At 36.2% G+C, this 18,279-nt stretch overlaps 1 protein-coding gene across 3 annotated transcripts in view; it reads left to right on the top strand.

Annotated features, from left to right (window-relative positions):
* Positions 1-18,279, top strand: part of GNAS (GNAS complex locus) — a 161,233-nt gene that overhangs the window by 99,478 nt on the left and 43,476 nt on the right. For all 3 annotated transcript variants that reach the window (XM_087749582.1, XM_087749583.1, XM_087749584.1), the window contains exons 3-4: positions 1,640-1,694; positions 1,779-1,898. In XM_087749582.1, the coding sequence (XP_087605708.1) occupies positions 1,640-1,694; positions 1,779-1,898 (175 nt within the window). The remainder of the gene's footprint in view (positions 1-1,639; positions 1,695-1,778; positions 1,899-18,279) is intronic.

Below are 18,279 nucleotides of genomic sequence, written 5' to 3'. Positions count from 1 at the left end.
GTCATCCTGAACGAGATGATTTGATGCTGCTGTTTGCTTTCCATCTGTAAGAGCAGCACTTGCGTTGCAACCATGCTTGCACAACTGTAAGAACGTATAGCAAGATCCTCCACATCTATATCTAAAAGGCAGCATAACACGTGGCTGGCATGGTGGTGTTTTCCTTGACCCTGTCTTTTACAAAAGTTGCACTAATCTTCCATTTGATAAGTAAAGTTCCCACCACGCTGGGACGTCTGTGTCTGCCTTGTTATTTAAGCAGTACTTTTTTTTTTTTTCCTGCTGTTCTTCTGCATTCTTGATTGGTGAATATGCTTTCAGTTTCATTTTGGTTGTCGGTTGTGAATGATTATAGAAAGGAAAAAGTGATAAAAAGCATTTGCAATATGACTGCTTAATTAACTGAGTAAACTGAGGTTTTCAAGCTGTGGTCTGTAAACTGAAAGTGTGAGCACTACCTTTTAAAGGGTAAAAAAAGAAAATGTACTGTTGGTAGTTTCAAGTCTCTGGGATACTGTGCTGGAAAATGTTAGTTTTCAGAATGAAAAAAAATTAAAAACAGTTGGTATAAATATTCAGATCATGAAAGCGTTATGTAAAAACAGTTTAATGAAGATTAAAAGGTCACTTAGACAATTTAGGTGGGTTTTTTTAGTAATTGCATGGCTAACTTGGTTTACCTCAAAGTAGTAATTTTATGCTGTGTATAGCAAGAAATTAATAATGTAAAAATGTTGTCATAGTGCATTGCAATTAAGTTACAGTTTACAGACTCAATACTAGTAATACCTTTAGGATGCTAATTCCAGGTTCTACCAAATGTTTGATCATGCATTTCATTTGATTGCACTATTTAGCATTTAAAATAACTATTGTCAGATTTGACATAATATACAATACAAATATAGTAGAGGCAATGGTTTACACTCTAGGTTGCTTGAGCCGAATGCTTTTTAATTTGGCTGCAGTTATTCCCAAATGATAGTGCTCATATAAAGCATTCCAAGTGTGGGTTGGTTTTTTTTTTAGTCTACTCTTCTGCTTGTAGTTAAAAGGTAATTTTACATACTTGTATTAGCCCTTTATTATTTATTTTATAGGTTTTTTTTTTTATTTTGCTTGTCCAAACTGTTGGTTTGAATGTCTCTATCAGGCTGAGTTCTCTGATCTAGCTTTTTCAGCTGTGACGTCATTTTTGTGCTGTAATTTTTTTTGTGCTTTGAGGTTCTTTGGTCTCCTTTCGTTTGTTTCTACTTTTAATAACCTACCCCGTTTTTTTTTTTTCTCTATTTGTTTCCAGTTTATGCTTTTCTAAATAACTTCCACATGTCTAGTATTTTGTGTTCAAATGAATGAAAACCTGTTTGATTTTTTCAGAATGTCTTAGTCCCAGTCTAGGACTGCAGTAAGTTTTTATTTAAGCATAATTAGATCCTGACTTTTGGATACAAAAGTTTAAGTAGAAAAGTTACGAGATGGTAAATCAGGTCTATTTACAAAAGTATTCAGTGACTGGGAGCACGTTAGTCGGTAGTGACAATACAGTTTTGATAGAGTACTTTTCAAGTTCATGTTCTGTTTCAAAAAGATACTCTGATTTTATGGCTTATAAATTTAATAATGTATTTTTTTATTACAGGGAGAAGAAAATGAAAATTCAGGATATTAAAAACAATATTAAAGAAGCTATAGAGGTAAACTTATGACCTATTGTTTTAACTACTCAAAGATCGATATTTAGACACTCTCTGCCATTTTTTTTTTTTTTTTCTTTGCAGACAATAGTGACAGCAATGGGCAATTTGGCACCTCCAGTTGAACTAGCCAATCCAGAGAACCAGTTTCGAATCGACTACATCTTAAATTTAGCCAACCAGATAGACTTTGATTTCCCACCGGTAAGTAAATAATTCGAGTTGGCTGCAGTCATGCCTTTTTGCAAATGATTATATTTCACTGCATTGTAGTAAATATTTACAAAAAACAGCAAGCTGTTCTTTTGGGAATTACTACAGTAGGTGTCTTTGGTCAGTGCTAATCAAATAAAGTATATAGCAATGCAGCTAGAATATTCAGACTGATCCTTTATGAACACAGAGACACTTGTCTCCTTTCTTGTGCTCTACCGAAATAATCAGCTACGGTTAAGATGGGCAGTGCTGGCAGTAATATTTGAATATTGTTGGTAATTGCCTTGCCCAAAAGGGGTGAAGATATGCACAGCAGTCTGTTGATGATTAGCTGGCATTTAGCGGTACTGTATTTTTCTCTTTTGGAAAAATAATAGAGTTTTCTTGCTGATTCAGACATGTTCTCCGACAGCTGTGTCAGCCAGACTTTCTGCAAAGGCTCCGCATACTACGTCCTTGCCCCAACCCTCCCAGTCCTAGTTAATCATTCAAAATGCCAGCAGCCTTAGAGTAAACGCAGAAAGTATAATTATTTGTTTGATGGTATAACTTCGTGCCCACTCACTGTGATTAATTTCTACTGTATCTCAATCAGGCTAGTAGCAGAAGCCCATGAAAACACAGTTTGCAAACACTGAACTCTTAAACGCTGAGACGATATTAATTACCATAAAGTACCTTATACTTGCAGTAATACAGGAGTGTTTCAAAGCTTGTATTCTCTCTATGTGCACTGTTCCAGAGGGCTGAGGGTAGGAATTATGATGATGTATCAAAATCACGATCCATTTACACCAGAATTTTGTTTCCAGCAGTAGTCAGTCCCAGGTGTTTGAATGGAAAGTGCAAGTGCAAATAGTAGTAAGATGTGGGATAGTTCACACCACAGCAAGGTTTTTGTAACTCTGCTTTATAAACATTATTGAACAAGCTAGTCTGTGAAACCAGTGACAGTTACCTTTTGCAACTGTTGCCGCTTCTGGGAATTTCTCTGCTTCAGTCAGCCTTTATTAAAAGAAAAAAACAAACAACCAAACCCTCATAGTTTGTGTACAAGGCAGAAGTCACGTGCTGTTAGCAAGTAATAGGAGATATTGGCATTGTAATCTTCAAATCCAGTCATTTTCAAAGTTCAGCAGGCACATCATCTCCCTTGATGGAGAGGGGGATGTACGATTCTTCTGTAGCACGTACAATGTAATATTAGTCATTTTAGCTTAAAGAATCTTAAATAGATTAGAGATTTTGAGATTTTTAACTTGACACCTCTTTAATTTTGACACTTGTCAGTGTTATTCATAGGAATATGTGGTCCCTTCATGGATGATCTCGCTTGCTAGGGGGACAAAAAAAAAATCATGCTTTGAGGATAGTTTTAGGAGAATATTCGAGAGAAAAGACAGCGGCTCCTTACTCCGCCCTGTGTGCTCTTGAACTGGCTGCGTGCCCACAGCTCTCCTACTGCCCATTGTTTTGTGATAGTTCAGGTTGTGATCTGTAACAATGCTGTAACAAGTTCCTGTGACCTACCTCGTACTGAAATACTTGATTTTCCTTGTCTTTTCTATCTCAGTTTTTTTTTTTCTTCCATTCAGTTGGAATGCAGTGATTTTTTAATGTTTTTTTTCTTTCCCCTGAAAGCAAGGGGTAATTGTGTAGTGGTAAGTGTTACATTAATTGTGTGTATGTGTTACATTAATTTTTATATAAAAACCAGTTAATACTCAGTGTGTATTATCTCTGGTGGGATACATGGTAGCAAGCCCTTGATGTCTAAAGTAATAGAAATATACTTACCAGGTCCATAAATAATTTCAAGTTCAATGAAGAGTCTTTGATGTGTTGAATGACACACAACTTCAGAAATAACAGTGCTCCAATAAAACTAGTTTTTCTTCTCTGAGCCAATGTATTGTGTAAAATTTTTAAGCCCTGAATCTACAGAAGTTTAGGCGTGCGCATAACTTTGACTAGTGGCTAGCTTCATTGGCATGAATAACTATTTCATATGTAAATGTTTGTAGGGTTGAGGTTTTAAACTGGATATACATTAGCCACTAATTTTGAAGGAGTATTGTTGGCTCTCAGCGATTATATAAGCTAATATGTATCTGATTTCTGAGTTTGTCTGAATGTAGGTTATAGTCCTTTGCTACCTGAAAAACTGAACCTGCATTTTAATTACATATTTTAAATCAAGTTAAGATCTAGAATGTCCCTAGATGACAGCTCTCAGTGCATAGTATCAAAAATACATGATCCTCGGGTACCTCTCTAAAAATAATTTTGACTTTGTTATAGCTTTGATTAAAAGCACTGTGAAAAAAAAAATAGTTTTCTGTAAGTGGGAAGGATAGCCTTATGCTAGTTATGCTTTATATCTAAAGAAATCTTGATTAGCTACTTTCTCCTCTGCTACTCTGGTGGGAGAATTTCATAAACTGGCAGCTAAGCCTCTTCCTATATAGCATATTAATGCAGAAGAAGGGAGGGGAATTTTTAGCAACATTAGCAGTATGTAATGCTGTCTATTTTGAGTTGTAGAACTTGGTTTCTGTCTCTTCCATTTTCTTCATGGGGAATCCTATTTCAGCTGTTACGAAGACATACTTTCCTCAGAATAGTATTTGATGTTGCTCTTCTCCGCCATAGGAAGAACGTGAAGGTAGGGAGAAAGAACACTTATGTACCAAGGAGATACTGTTTGAGCGCTGTGAGGACTTTAGCGCCATGCTCTTCTAAAATACGAGGCTGTTTCGCTTCCCTTTAAATGCCCATTCATCTTTTCCTAAACATTAATTTAGCAAGCTCTCCAGAAGGCAGTGCACAGACATACAGAGTTTGGCACTAGGATTGTGTAATTTCTTCTCCAACTACGGGAGATCTTCTTTAGAACATAGGAGGCCTCATCCTTCTTCTATACATGACAGAGTATTTTAAATGAAGTTTAAAGTACACACCAAAATCTGTGTTTATAATTACCTGTTGTACAGGTGGAGCTAGAATTAAAGTTTCTTAACAGCAAGGTTCGGTGCAATGTGAAAGACAGAAGAAAGTAAAGGAAGATTGTAGGAGCTTTACAGTGTGATGATAGTATTGGGCTCTGGCTCTACGTATCTAGAATTCAAAGAGCAACTTCTGTATTCTGGTATTATTTTCTTAGTCTGTGTCTCCATCTGTTTGCTTTGCAGTTTTTGACTCATAAGAAATGTGTGTCATTTGTGTAGAGTGTATTGTATTGAGTTAAAAAAAAGAAGTAAAGAACAACTCGAGTTAAAAATAATGTTGGTATAGTGCAGTGCTAGGTTAAACATTCCCTTTAAAACTGAAAAATGAGTATGTTGGAGATGTAATTCAGCACACTTGGTATTAAGCAGTTAGATTTCTGGAATACGAATAGTAGCATATGGGGAAAGGAAAGGAGTAGTACTTACTGAAAGGAATTCTGTCCACATAACCATGCTGACAATTTAAAGTATTGCAATGTTTAGTAGATCAAATCCGTAGTTCCTTTTGTAGTCCTTCTGTGTCGTTTCACCATACTGTATATACCATTGGCAAGAACCTAGAAGAGTTTCACTCTTACAGCCGATAGTCCAATTTGTCTTTTATTTGGTATGTTTCTACAGACAGTTTCTAAAATGTGAATTACAAAAAGAAACACAAAACTATGTGACTGAAGTGAATTGAGAAAGGCTAGGAACATAACCGTGTTGAAAACCTGTGGAGAATGCTAATTAGTAATACTCTACCCAAAACAACTGGGTACTAAGTTCATGTTTTTATGTCAAGCATTTTCTGCCTTAGCTCATGGTGGACTTCTAAAATAGCTTGAGGACATAATATCTCCGTGGGTGATAGAGTGCTGTTCTGATTTAATTTTGCAAATACTTTGCTTCTTTTGGGGGTAAAATCTATCCTTATTATTATTAGGCTTGTTGTGCAGCGTTTTCTTAGAGCAGAGCAGAATGGAAATGACAGAAGTCTAATCAGATCCGTGTAATCTATTGTTAATATGAATAGCACTGATAAATATTGTGTGTAGTATTCTATTTGCATCAATGGGAAACATATTCTTGCTAAAATGACAGGACGTTAAATGACGAAGTCTTGCAAAAAAAGTCTAGCTCTGCTAGTTTGAATGAACACTAAGAATAACAGAGAGATCATGCTTTCCATAGAGAAGTACTGAAAGCAGAACCCTGTTTTTTCTAAAACATTGCTGTACCAATTTTTTATGAAAGATTGTCATTTAAGGATTTATTCCATTTTGGGTTTTTATCATGCGATTAAATTGTCACTGGCCAGCATGATGACTTTAAGCAAAGGAAAAGGAAGCTTAAGTAAGAAAATCTCCAAGTTAATCAAACTGAACTCAGTTGAGATAGCTGAAGCATTTAATTTTAATAAGCGAGCTGATTGTGAATGCGCATTAGCTACACCCTTAGTAATGAGGTAGTAGTCTTTCTATGTCGATATATTGGTACAGATCTGAAGGTACGTGTGTAATTGCTGCTGCTGGGCTTGTGTTTTAAGATTATATCATGATAAATAATATTTTTTAAACAGAAGGAATTTGTAAGTGATTTAGAAATTATAAAATGAACTGTGCTCATCATCGAGGCTCTCTAATGAAACGAGTACAAAAGTTGGTTTGCTTGAGCAGTAAATTTGAGAGCTTGCCCAAGTTTGTGCTAGAACTGCTCTTTTAGTTATCTCACACTGGCTAAACTTTGTAGGAGTAAATTTTAGTCTTTAATTGTACACGTAGCCAGATTAATACGTGCTTTACAGGGACAGTGTGGTGTGTAAGAACAAAGACCTCACAAATCAAAATTTCAGGCTGTTACAACTATTCCATCAGTTAAAACAGAAAATAAAAACAAATGATGTTCGTAGTTGAGGCTTCCAAATGGCATTTCTATCACTATTGTCCTTTGGTGCATTTAGCTCAACACAATTGTATGTATGTTTTCAACGTCAAAAATCAACCTCCTAAGTATTTTCCATAATTCTGACTAGCTGTGTATCTGTTTCAAATATAGGGTGATGTTGGGTTAGCTGGGTTACAGAGGTGATATTTTTATTCCAGTTCTGCATACCAGACAGTGGTTAGGATATTTTCTCCATCTCTAATACCAACTAGAATAGTGGCCTTTTTCTAATCCCTTTCTTTTTGCTCTTGCTTTTAGAAGAGGAAAGGAAATGCTCTCGTTCTATGAATATTTCTCTTTCCATGATCAACCAATTTGAACCAAGCTGCCAAAGAAAACCTGTTTATTTTGGGTCACAGTCCCTTTATTATTCTCTGGTTTTAATGAAATATTCAAAATAGCAGAACAGTATTTACAACTGCCTATTTTTAATTGATCTGGACTCAGCTGAGGAAGATGTCTCTTGAAAATACCATAACAACTACAGAAAGATTGTATTCAAAAAGTAGTACAATCGGAACATTAGCTACTGAAATGCAAAATAACTGGGAATCACTCCAGCCTATGGCTCTCTAGATCTAGGAAAATACCTGCTTAGAAGAGATGGGATCGTTTTTAGGGTGTTGGTGAAATTGTCTGCAGGTTTTTTGGTCCTGGTTTATTTTTTATTACACTGCTGTATTGTAGTTATTTTGAATCTCCCACTACCAGTGCTGCTGAATAGATTTATTACGGTTTCTGAGTGGTGTCTTTGAGGTTGAGCTTTACCACAGGCTGGCTTCAGCCTCAAAGCCAGCTTAGCATCGCCCCTGCCCACAGCCATCCTTTCCCTCTCCTCCACACCGTGATGTGCCACCCTCACTTGCGCCAAAAATCCCTCCGTTGGGTCCCCAGCGTAAATCAGAGCATTGAACTGATCCAGGTTAAAAATAACCCCGGTAACCCTTACTCCTTCTCTCTCCTATTTTGGGGAGGTTATTTTTACCAGGGATCGGTTTTGAGGACTGGTTTACGACAAGGCCCGTAGGCAGCGTGGTACAAATGAGGTGGTACAAATTGTGTAATACGTTAATGCGCAGCAGGGTCAGAGGTGGGGGTAGGAGTCCTTACAATTATTTTGACACTAAAATCTTCAAGAAAATAACAAGAGAATATAGCCTCAGTAAGAAAAGATGTGAACTGGGATCTCTTTGCTGCCAAAAAGTGTTCCTTAATTATGTAGGCAACAGAACAAAATTATCTGTCCCTGTAGATAATCACCCTGATGTGTATAATGATAGATATATTATTATTCCTGTCTAAATACATCATGGAAGAAGAAGAGAGCTGTTCTGGTTTGACAGGATCACTAGCTTCATAATGTAATGACAAACCTACTCACTCTAATGGGGGACATTTCCCATGACGCTATCTTAAATGTCACGGATTTTGGGGTGGGGAAGTAGGCAAAACATTTTGTCTGGTGGGTATAGCCGTGGGAAGCTGGGAAAACTGGAGATGGAGCCTGGTTTGTTGAGTGTCTGGATAATATTGCATGGAAGTTGGGCAGCTATCACAGCAAGAAAATCTGTGGCTCTTGCTCTTTCTTGTCCAGAATTGCTTTATTATTTTGACCAAGTCACCTCACTGTCCTCACTGTCACTTTCATTTTTTTTAATGCTCTATATATCTTGTAACCTCTAAAACAGTGATAATATATGTATCTTGGAGATGTATTTAAACATTTTGACATGCAAAATTGGTAGAAAATGTGGATATGTGAAGTATTTTTAACTCAAGAATGTTAATGTTGTTTACAAAAAGGAATGGGGAGTATTACAGACAGTATCAGCAGAGTGATGTAATACTAGATCCTCTGAAATAAACTTTACTTACTCTTTTTTAAATCTCCATTATCTTATCTACAGAGTGGCTCCTTCTAAATGGACTTCCAGATAATCCAATTGAGTTTACCTGATCAGAGTTTAGCAGGACTTAAATAAAGCTGTTTTTCCTATCCTTTAATAGCAGAAATAAATTCTTGAATAGAGATTAATTAAGGAGTTCTTTTGAAGCCGCCTTTTAGTATAGGGACTCTGAGGTAGACAGCCACTTGACTTCATTTCTGTTTCTTGTAATTAAAACATGTACAGCTAGTAATTATTTGCAAATGAATCTCCTGAAATCTCTGATTTTTGTCCACATGGGTAGACGCCTGATATGAATGTTTGATTCTTATGAATGAATAGCAATATCTAGCAAATTCTGACATTGCTAACCTATTTATTGGAAGTGATTTTTTTAATTTCAGCTTCAGTCTGCAGTATCCTAAGTTTTAGTTAGACTATGAACTAGCCCATCGCATCATGCTAAGAAATACTATATTGACACAAAGCTTTTTCTCGTGAATAATTTAAATGAAAATATATTGAGTATAAGCATAAAGTAGTATCTGACTTATTTGGTGACTAGACATTATTTTAATAAGTAAAAGCAAATACAAAATTTCGTTTTTAGGTTCCAAGCAAATTCCTGGTGGCCATCTTTTTTGACAGCAGTTGTCCTAGTAGTTGTTACCTGGAATGGGAAGCTTTTGGATGTGCAGAATTCGCTGGTGGTTCCACGTGGCTGCTGGAGCTGTGCTGGGCACAGCTGCCTACAGCGCGTGGTGGAGAGGCTTTTGCACTCCGGGATGCGTGTGCTCTGACTCAGGGGTGTCTGTGTCCGTTAGCAGCTGGTAGGTGAATTCAGTGCACACCGCTTTCAATACCATGCATTTTACTGGTCCACAAAACAATAAAGTCTTAAGGATTTCTGCAGGAGCATGCATAATTTATGCAAAGCTTTTTTTATTTACAGAGGAGAACTTGATTTTTTTTAAAAAAAAGTAATTCTTCAGTAAGATGTATAATTAGAAAAAGGGTGTGCATATATAGTAAATAACCTTTAATATGGGCAGTTCTTTCTTTTTACACCTAAGTGTAAAGCTATTTAACTTGCATAAAAAAATTTTTGTGCCATATATGTTTTGACTGCTGAAGTTTTCCAGAAATCAAAGCACTGACTAGGTAGGGACCTGGGCTTTTTTGAAGTGAAGAAACCACTTGTAGCATCCTGTAGAAAAATTAATCGCTCTAATCCATTTGGTTTACTATACCATTCAGTAATTTGACATTAGACATTAAAAATAGGTTGGTTTCATATTAAAACTGGAAAAAAGAAAAAATATCCTTGAAAAGTACAAACTCACTGCTTCCACAAAGCAGAATCCTGTGGTGACTAGAAACAATTACCTAATTCACCAGCTGCATTAAAAAAGCTTCTTTTTAAAAAGTGTATTTTGGTAAGCCTTCAATTTTGCTATACTTCATGCATCCAGCTAGAATTGCTTATTAAATAATATTCTGTTTTTCTTCATTTACATGGAACTTTGGTCTCCATCTAAAACAAAGCTCATGGACAAAAAGAAAATGTAGGAAAAAAGAAAGTGGCACTGCCTGGCTGGTGATGAAATAAAGAAAACAAAAATCATTTTAAAGCATACTAAGTTATCAAATTGCTTACATCCATTTATACCATATTGGTCTGTTTAGCAAAAATAACACACACAGACTGTATGGATCAGGAAATCAGCATATTTAATGGATGCCAACTAGTGAGCGTGAAGCTTTGAGAAATACCAATTTAAATATTAGGCATAGTAGGTTTGATTTTGATAATTTAAGTCAGCGGTTCCTTTAATATTTAATTTTTACTTTAATATAAAATTCGGTTTATCTTGCTGTCTAATAATGAAAGTTGCGTATTCTTGTTGATTTGTCTGTTTGTCCCTCTTTTCCTCAAATATAGGTTAAATGCCCTAGTTTTCACCTTGGTTTAGAGTTTCTTTTCTTCCCAAGTTTTAATTTGTAGGAAAAAGTTTGAGAATCTGTTTTTCTGAAGAAAGTAGAAAGCTGTCAACTAGTGGCATCTCTGTAGGAAGAATTTCATAAATTGTTAAGCTTGTATTCAGTAAAATTACATACATATTTAGGCCAGTCTTTCGGAAGACCAGTAATATTACAGTACCTTGACTTTAAATATAGCCTAAATACTGAGTACATGTGTATTTAAAAAAGGGGGGAGGGGGGATCCAGTCTCCCTTCTGACTTCTGTGAACAGAAATGAGATGAAATGTAAGAGCTAAGCAGCTTTACTAATTAGCATTGCTTTTCTATATAGTGATTAGTCTCTTGATTTGTTTGCTGTGGTACTTCTTGCTACACCTGATTTGATTCTTAAATGTGGCAGCATCTGCAGGAACAACTCTTGTCCCACCTTCTGGTAATCCAGATTTTATTGCCAGTAACAGCAATTTCTAACTGCAGTGAAAATGGGGATGCATTTACTACTTCTGTTTCAGTTTGTTACATGCAACAAACTGAAACATATTCTGCGCGTGAGGTGAAAATATTTTTGGCTAGCAAATTAAAGGAATGTGTCTTTTGAATTGTGCTTTCACTGAGGTGTTCACATAGTTCTGTTGAAATCCCATATAGTATTTCCTTAAGTTGGAGAATCTACAATCCAGGACTTTAGACAATGACATTATCTGCACGTCTTTTCTGTAACGCAGTCATTTATAGTACAAAAAAAACCCCTTTATTTTGCTTTATTATTAATCTATTTGTTTGGCATGTGAAGTAAATGCTAATGCTTTATTCTGCAGTTGTATTTTTATCCAGTAAATGGTCCATAAGTTCATGTTTAGAAATTCATTTGAAGAGATAGTGACTTAATTGCTCTTGATACATCATCTTTGTTTTCCTCAGAGCAGTCTTAAAGAACAAGAACAGGTTAATTCAATTTCTGTTGAAATAGAAGAGCTGTCAGCTGAATTAAACAGGAAATAGGCATAAACTTAATATAAAAATTCTTAAGCATTTTCTGGTTTTAATCACCGTAAGAGACTATCACAAAATGGTGTACGCATAGATGAAATAAAATTTTACCTGTGAGCCTGCCTGGTGTTGCAGTGGCTTGAGAAGAGTTTCCGTGAGAGTCTATGTTAAGACCAAGCATCTTGTGCATGTGCAAATTTGCCCTGTGGACATGCTTTTTGAGTGTACAACAAAAGTGCCTTTGGGCATAAAAATCCTGTAATGTACAAAGACTTGAAATGGGATGGTAAACATGCTTCTAAAAAATCATGACTTTGGAATTTTAATTTAATTTACATGACGTCAGATGAGTAAAGGATGAGCTTGGATGAGCATGGAAGTAGCTAAAAAGAAAACAGTGAAAAATATTGTGATCTATTTTACATTTTGGTTTTGTGGAATACTCTTGGCTCTTTTTACACGTGTCCCTCAGTGCTAAATTTCAAGTTGTTTTTCATTATTCCAGTACCAAATACAATATATTGTAGTACAGCAAAGGTGTGCAAAGTTACGTTTTACGTGCGGTCATCTGTGACTTCCCAACAGGGAGATTTTTACGTGGAATAGAGCAACAGGGAGTGTGCTGTTAGTTTATGAAGTTATGATGGAATTTAAAAAAAACATGTCAGGTCCCAAATCTTGGGAGAGATCCACAAGCACAGGCCTTTTCCCTTGTCAAGCTAGAACAGAGGTTGGCAAGAGCTCGTGTGGCAATGAAGCTGTGTGGATGAAGAGGTATTTACTTGTGTATTTGCTGCGTGTGTGACTCCGAGTTTTGATCCTGCCACAGACCTGTTGTGCCTGTAGCTGACTGGGGCTATTAAGGGTATCGTGTTTTCTAAATGCAAGCATCTTTTCTGGTAGAGTCCTGCTGTTCAGAGAACCAGCAGGTTGTCAGGGTTTTCAACTTGCCTTTGGAGAGTACATGACACTTCTGCAGTGCTCCAGTAAAATTTGAGATTTCTTAAGCTCCCAGGAAATTGGGTAGCTTTTTACTCTTAAAAAAAAATCCCCGCAAATAAACAGAACTTTTAATTAATCTGTTGTAAGTGTATGTGAGCTTGATTTCCTCATGTAGACTGTATTATGAGTCTATGAATACTTTCATGAGTACAGATTCTGCTTCTTCAGAAAGATTGTAAGGTGGTTAGTGATCTATCCTTGGGATTTGTCTGAATTTAGAATGAGGAGGAACTATTTTATCTTTTCCCCTTTTCTGTTGGTGGCAGTTGCTGGCAAAAATAGGCTTTTTGTTTCCAACGTGAAAGGGGGCAGCAAAGTTGCAGTGTGGTCCCGGGTGCAACCCATTATTTGAAATGGTGTTTGTTCTTAGCACTGCATAAGGTAATAAGGTCACTTGATTTGACTATTTGTTTTAAGTTTATTATACATTCATTACACAAAAAGCAACTAAATGACGTAGTATGAAAGACATTTTCCAAACCCTAATTTAAGGCTCAAAGGAAATTTCTCAGAGTTTTATTAAACCTTCCTTCTTAGCCAGAGGTCTACAAAAATAGCTGATGGTTGAAATGCCTCTATTACCGCTCTCTACTGCCCCAAGAGAGAGCTGGAATGGTATAGAAGACTTATTTGTGAGACTTTTATGCCATCAGTAAGTTTTTAATCCATTAATGAATTGCCTTCTTTCCGTGTATGAGTATACTCCGAAGAAGCAGAGGAATATTGATTACTTGCTTTAAAATTGCAGAGGGATCTTGACAAAAAAGAGTAGGGTCCACATCTGCCAACTTCCATCTTAATGCTCTCACCGAAAGTGAGTTCTGCCTCCCTAATGTGTGATGCACTTTAAATAGGAGTTGTGTGAAAGGATTAAATCAGTGTTCTAGTATCAACAGATTAAGCTTCTGTGGTGATTAAACTTCTTGTGAAAGTAGAAATGGCGTGACATTATGCTAGTGAGGCCTTTTAACCAAAGACACTTGGTAGATTATGGGTATGGAATTGTGTGTGGGCACATTTCTCAAATATTATGGTGTTTTGAAACTCTTAACAAAGGGGAAAAATTACAGTTCTAACTTCACAGGAGTTTCTTAAATAAAATTCCCTTCCCATTGTCCATTCCCTGCAGCCACATCCAGGTTAATTTGTGCTACTAGAAACGTGAAGATACCATAAGCAGAAACCCAAAATATTTCAGCATCATTCTTCTTTTCTAAGCACGAAAAACTATTGATAATGAGACTGAATCCTTGCTGAAAATATTTCTGACTCAGTTATGGGAAGTGCTGAGTACTCTGGCCTCTCCCAGAGAGTTTTGTATTCAGCTCTGGACACTTGCCAGTAACTGGAGAATATCTTCAGCTATTTGTAGGTATGCGTTTCCTTTGTGATATCATCGGCATATTTTCCCTAAAATAGCAAGCAATAATTAACACTTGTTCACACCATTAGGAATGCAGATGTTTCCCTATTCAAGTAAGTGGCTTATTAAACTGTCTGATTTGACAAATTTAACGCATTCTGGTATCCCTGCCCAAACACAGGGAGAATGACAAGATGCCATCAGTTTCCTTCTCTGAGTGGCCATACGGTCAATTGTAATCACTTGATTTCAGATACGAGCAATGAAAAATAAATCAATTTGTCGTGTATTTAGCTACCCTGGAAGGAGAAAATCAACTTGTGCAGTTTGTCTTGGAATGCACCGTGCTGCCCTGCCATCCTGTGACCTTGTCTTGTTCTCGTGCGGTTCGTTAGTGGAATGCAGCAGAACTGCCTGACTGTCATGAAAGTAAAATTCATATGCCCACACCTTGCAGAGTAGGTTTGTAAAAGGGTTTGAAACCAATGGTCAGCGTTATTTTTAAAAGCAGAACATGTCGGGAAGCAAATGTCCTCCAAGATACAATTTTACAGTTAGAAGCTGGTTTGGTTTGACCTTTAATCATTAGGTTTGTAAGTGGATGACCTATTTAAAACTCTTATTATGAAATGTGCAACTCCATGGGACAGTGAACTTTGCCCAGGAATTGAATCCCAGTTTTAACCACAACGTTGTGTAATGGATGTACACACCTTTTAGTAGGTAAGGTTTTTTCAATGGCATTGACTTTTGCTGGAATTAGTAAATAAGCTGTTCTAATGACAGATCCACCCTATATTATATTTTACAAAGAAAAGGTGATGTTGCATGTCCATGCTAAGATTCCTGTGAACATGGTGTCATAGTGGCAAGAACTATGCCAATGTTTTTCCCTGCCAACATCCTAATGCCTATAAAACATTGCTTCATAAACATTTTTTAAAAGTCTCTTGAGTATTTATATATCTGGAGGGAACAAAACCTTGTAGACAGTATGTCTAGTTTTTGTCTTTCACTTTCTACTCGTATTTTGTCCTTTTAGAATGCCTCTCAAAAGCTGATCTTGGTTCCTTTATTTTTTCCCAGGCCTGGAGTTTGTCTCTTGAGGATTATGTTTTTTAACAACCAAAATGCTCAACCTCCAAGTTCTTTAACACTTTCTCTTGTTTGACTTTTAATAAAACCACTGTTTACCTGTTGCCATTTATTCAATTTGCTGAAATTTTCCATTATAAGTAGGTTTTTAACTTGATTAGACTTTGCCCTGCCCCTTTTCTAATCCAGAATTGTGTCAGTAAGATCTTTCTGGAACAAAGTACTGTTTTCTAAGCATCCTTTTTACATGATGATTTCAGCTGATGGGTTTTTTCTCTAGAGGTCTGTGTAGATTCCTGTAAGTGAATACAAGCGATTTACAGACGTTGCCTATTGACTCACTGTATTGGGAAACTTTCAGCAGGTGGAGAAAGTGTTGTCTAATAAATAAAACATTAATACTGAAATACATTTCACATAAATATGACTTCCTAAGTATCACGGTGTTATGGTATGATGAGAGATGAGGCTTCCTCGCCATCAGCAACTCATGGTCCTTGATACTTCAGTTATCTAAGTAAGATCAGAGAAGGTTTACCCAGACAGTGGATTTTCTCAGAGTTTGTTACAGTTTCACGGAAGCGGAGCCTGTTAGTTAGGGATTGTGCCCAGAATTCAAACTATGTCCCTGCCCAGCCTTAACATATTCAAAGTCAAGCCCTGTTTGTTCTGTTCAGATTTGTGTTATGTTGGCATCATTTTCCCTAAGTGTTCTACACAAGGATTTCTCCCTCTTTAGGGTTATGTTAGCGCTTTGAAAAGTGTAAAGTCTGGTCTGGTGGTAAATAAGTGCTACAGTCTTGACATAATTCTTAGGAAGAATTCACTTCTCACCTTCCGTAGTGATGCCGTGCTGTCATCACTTATGTTGACTTTTGTTGCTTTACACAGCTTCAGCTATAGTTTAAACAGGATCTTGGGTGTGTATTGTGTAACTGCAGCATTTTTTTTTAACAGAAAATGACATAACTTGAATATTTTTTCAGTTTTAAATATGCGTAGGGCAAGAATGGATAATATGACCATACTTTGCAAATACTATGGATAATTTGGAACCTAACATTTAAATCCTATTTATTGTGCAATGTCATCTCAAGCCAAATTGTTATTTAGTATTATTTGTTTGTTTTAGCTGTTTTGTTAGGAGTTCCATTTTATAGTGCAAGATGCTGCTGTAGAGTCTGTTATATTAGAATGTGCCAGCAAATGAAGCAGTGTTATGGAAACAAGAACCAGACACGTAAGGACTAGTTTTCTGGCTATTTCTCTTCAGGAAATTTGCCTGCTACTTTTGGTTAATTTGTTTCCTAACTCATTATTTTTAGAAATCTTATACAAATTAGACCTATTTAACTCAAAAAAACAAAAAAAAACAAAAAACCAAAAAAACCCAAAACCAACAACCCTGTTGCTAACTTGATTTTTCTAGTGGCCTCTGAAGCCCCTGTTTTACCTAAATACATAACAAATCTTGCGGTTTTACTTGCCTTGCCTGAGAGTAGCCCCAAGCTACATTCCATGACTCAAATGGGATGCTGAGGATTTCTTATGTTATTCTTTTTCTTAAATAGTATTTCAGAATTGTGGTTAGTGTAGGTGTATTGGGGAGGAGGGAGAATCTGGTTTTTTTGCAACTAGCTACTATGTCTTAATTCCAAAATCAGTCACTAGTGTAAGTAGGCTTCTAATAAAGCAAGAGTGACAGTCTATAAGCCTGGTTCCAACTTTTCTGTGGTGAACACCTTGCTACTTTACAGTTGTATAAGCTGTCCCAGCATTAGTCCCAAAATGTGTGAAGATATATTTGATGTGGCCTAAAGACAAAAGGTTGTTTATTAATAAAAGGCTATATTTGACTATCACAAGTTGTGTAGTTTGGTTTTAAAAAACAAAATGAAAACAAACAAACAACAAAAAAAGACCCAAAAGAAACACAAAACCCCCACACCCAAAACCTGCACTGTGTCATAGTATAATAATCTATTACTTGTTGTAGATCCTGATTTTGAAATGCCAATAAAAAGTTCAAAGAATGTGGACTTAAATTCTTTTTCCACCCCACATGGACAGTTAATAACTATATTGAAAAGATTGCGTAAGTATTGCTGGCTATAGTTCAGATTAGCAGGACAGACATAAAGGCAATATTAAGTATTTTATTGCTAATTTGGCCTAACAAGGCACAAACATTGATCATTATCCCATTATTGTAATCCACGTATTTTCTTAGAAGCTAAGAACTGCCCTTAAAACACAGGGAGGACTCTTCCGAACAATATGTAACTGTTGTGTTAAACTAAATCCTAGGCTTTTTATTATGAATGTGTTTATGCTAGGGCCAGGAACTGGATTTACTTTTCATCCCATTTTAAGAGTCTGATTGCAGAAACTATTACAAATATTTCTCCGCAAGGTATGACGGAGTTCATAAGTTGTTTGAAAGAATTGCTTTATGTCAGTTCTCTGCCAGAATGTCATAGTTGTAGTGAGTAACAGTAGTGAGGAAGGACTTTTGTGTCTCATTTTTGTGGTAGAGTTTTACTATGCTGTGACTTTTTTTTCATTAAGGCACTGCCTCTTTTCACTTTAAATGTACATTTGTAGGTGATGAAGAATCGTTATGATTTATTGCATTTTCCATAAACCTGTCTTTGCCTAGTTATTTGTTTACTTGCTATAATGCAGGATGAAGCAAGTATTGTGAGGTATGTTTGGAGATAATTGGCTTGGCAGATGCTGACCCCAGTTTGAAGTAGATGTCTATTTTAGAACCATATCTCTGCCAAGTAGTTCAATTAACTGTCTGAAGTCTGGTGTAAGTTATCGTGATTAGATGGGAAATTTAAATGGTGTCTGTCCATTTGAATCAGCTGCTGTTTCAGAAAAAAACCTCATAAAATTGATGAATCAATTTTTTAATTTTTCAGCTTTGTAGTGATAAGTTGAGTGAGTCATAAGATGTTCTGTATTAGACTACTGTTACTTTTAAAAATAAATATATGAAGCCACCCCAAAATGGGTTTGGCTCAAATACAGTGAGACTCCGGATAATTCCCCCTTTCTCCTTTACTTTCTCTTCCTACTCCTTTTTGTTTTGGAAAGATATTTTCCTCACT

The sequence above is a fragment of the Nipponia nippon genome, unplaced genomic scaffold (assembly GCF_047370975.1).
Source record: "Nipponia nippon isolate SJK-2023a ecotype South Korea unplaced genomic scaffold, ASM4737097v1 scaffold_13, whole genome shotgun sequence".
In the NCBI taxonomy this organism is placed as follows: domain Eukaryota; kingdom Metazoa; phylum Chordata; class Aves; order Pelecaniformes; family Threskiornithidae; genus Nipponia; species Nipponia nippon.
This window is presented reverse-complemented; position numbering and strand designations above follow the sequence as displayed.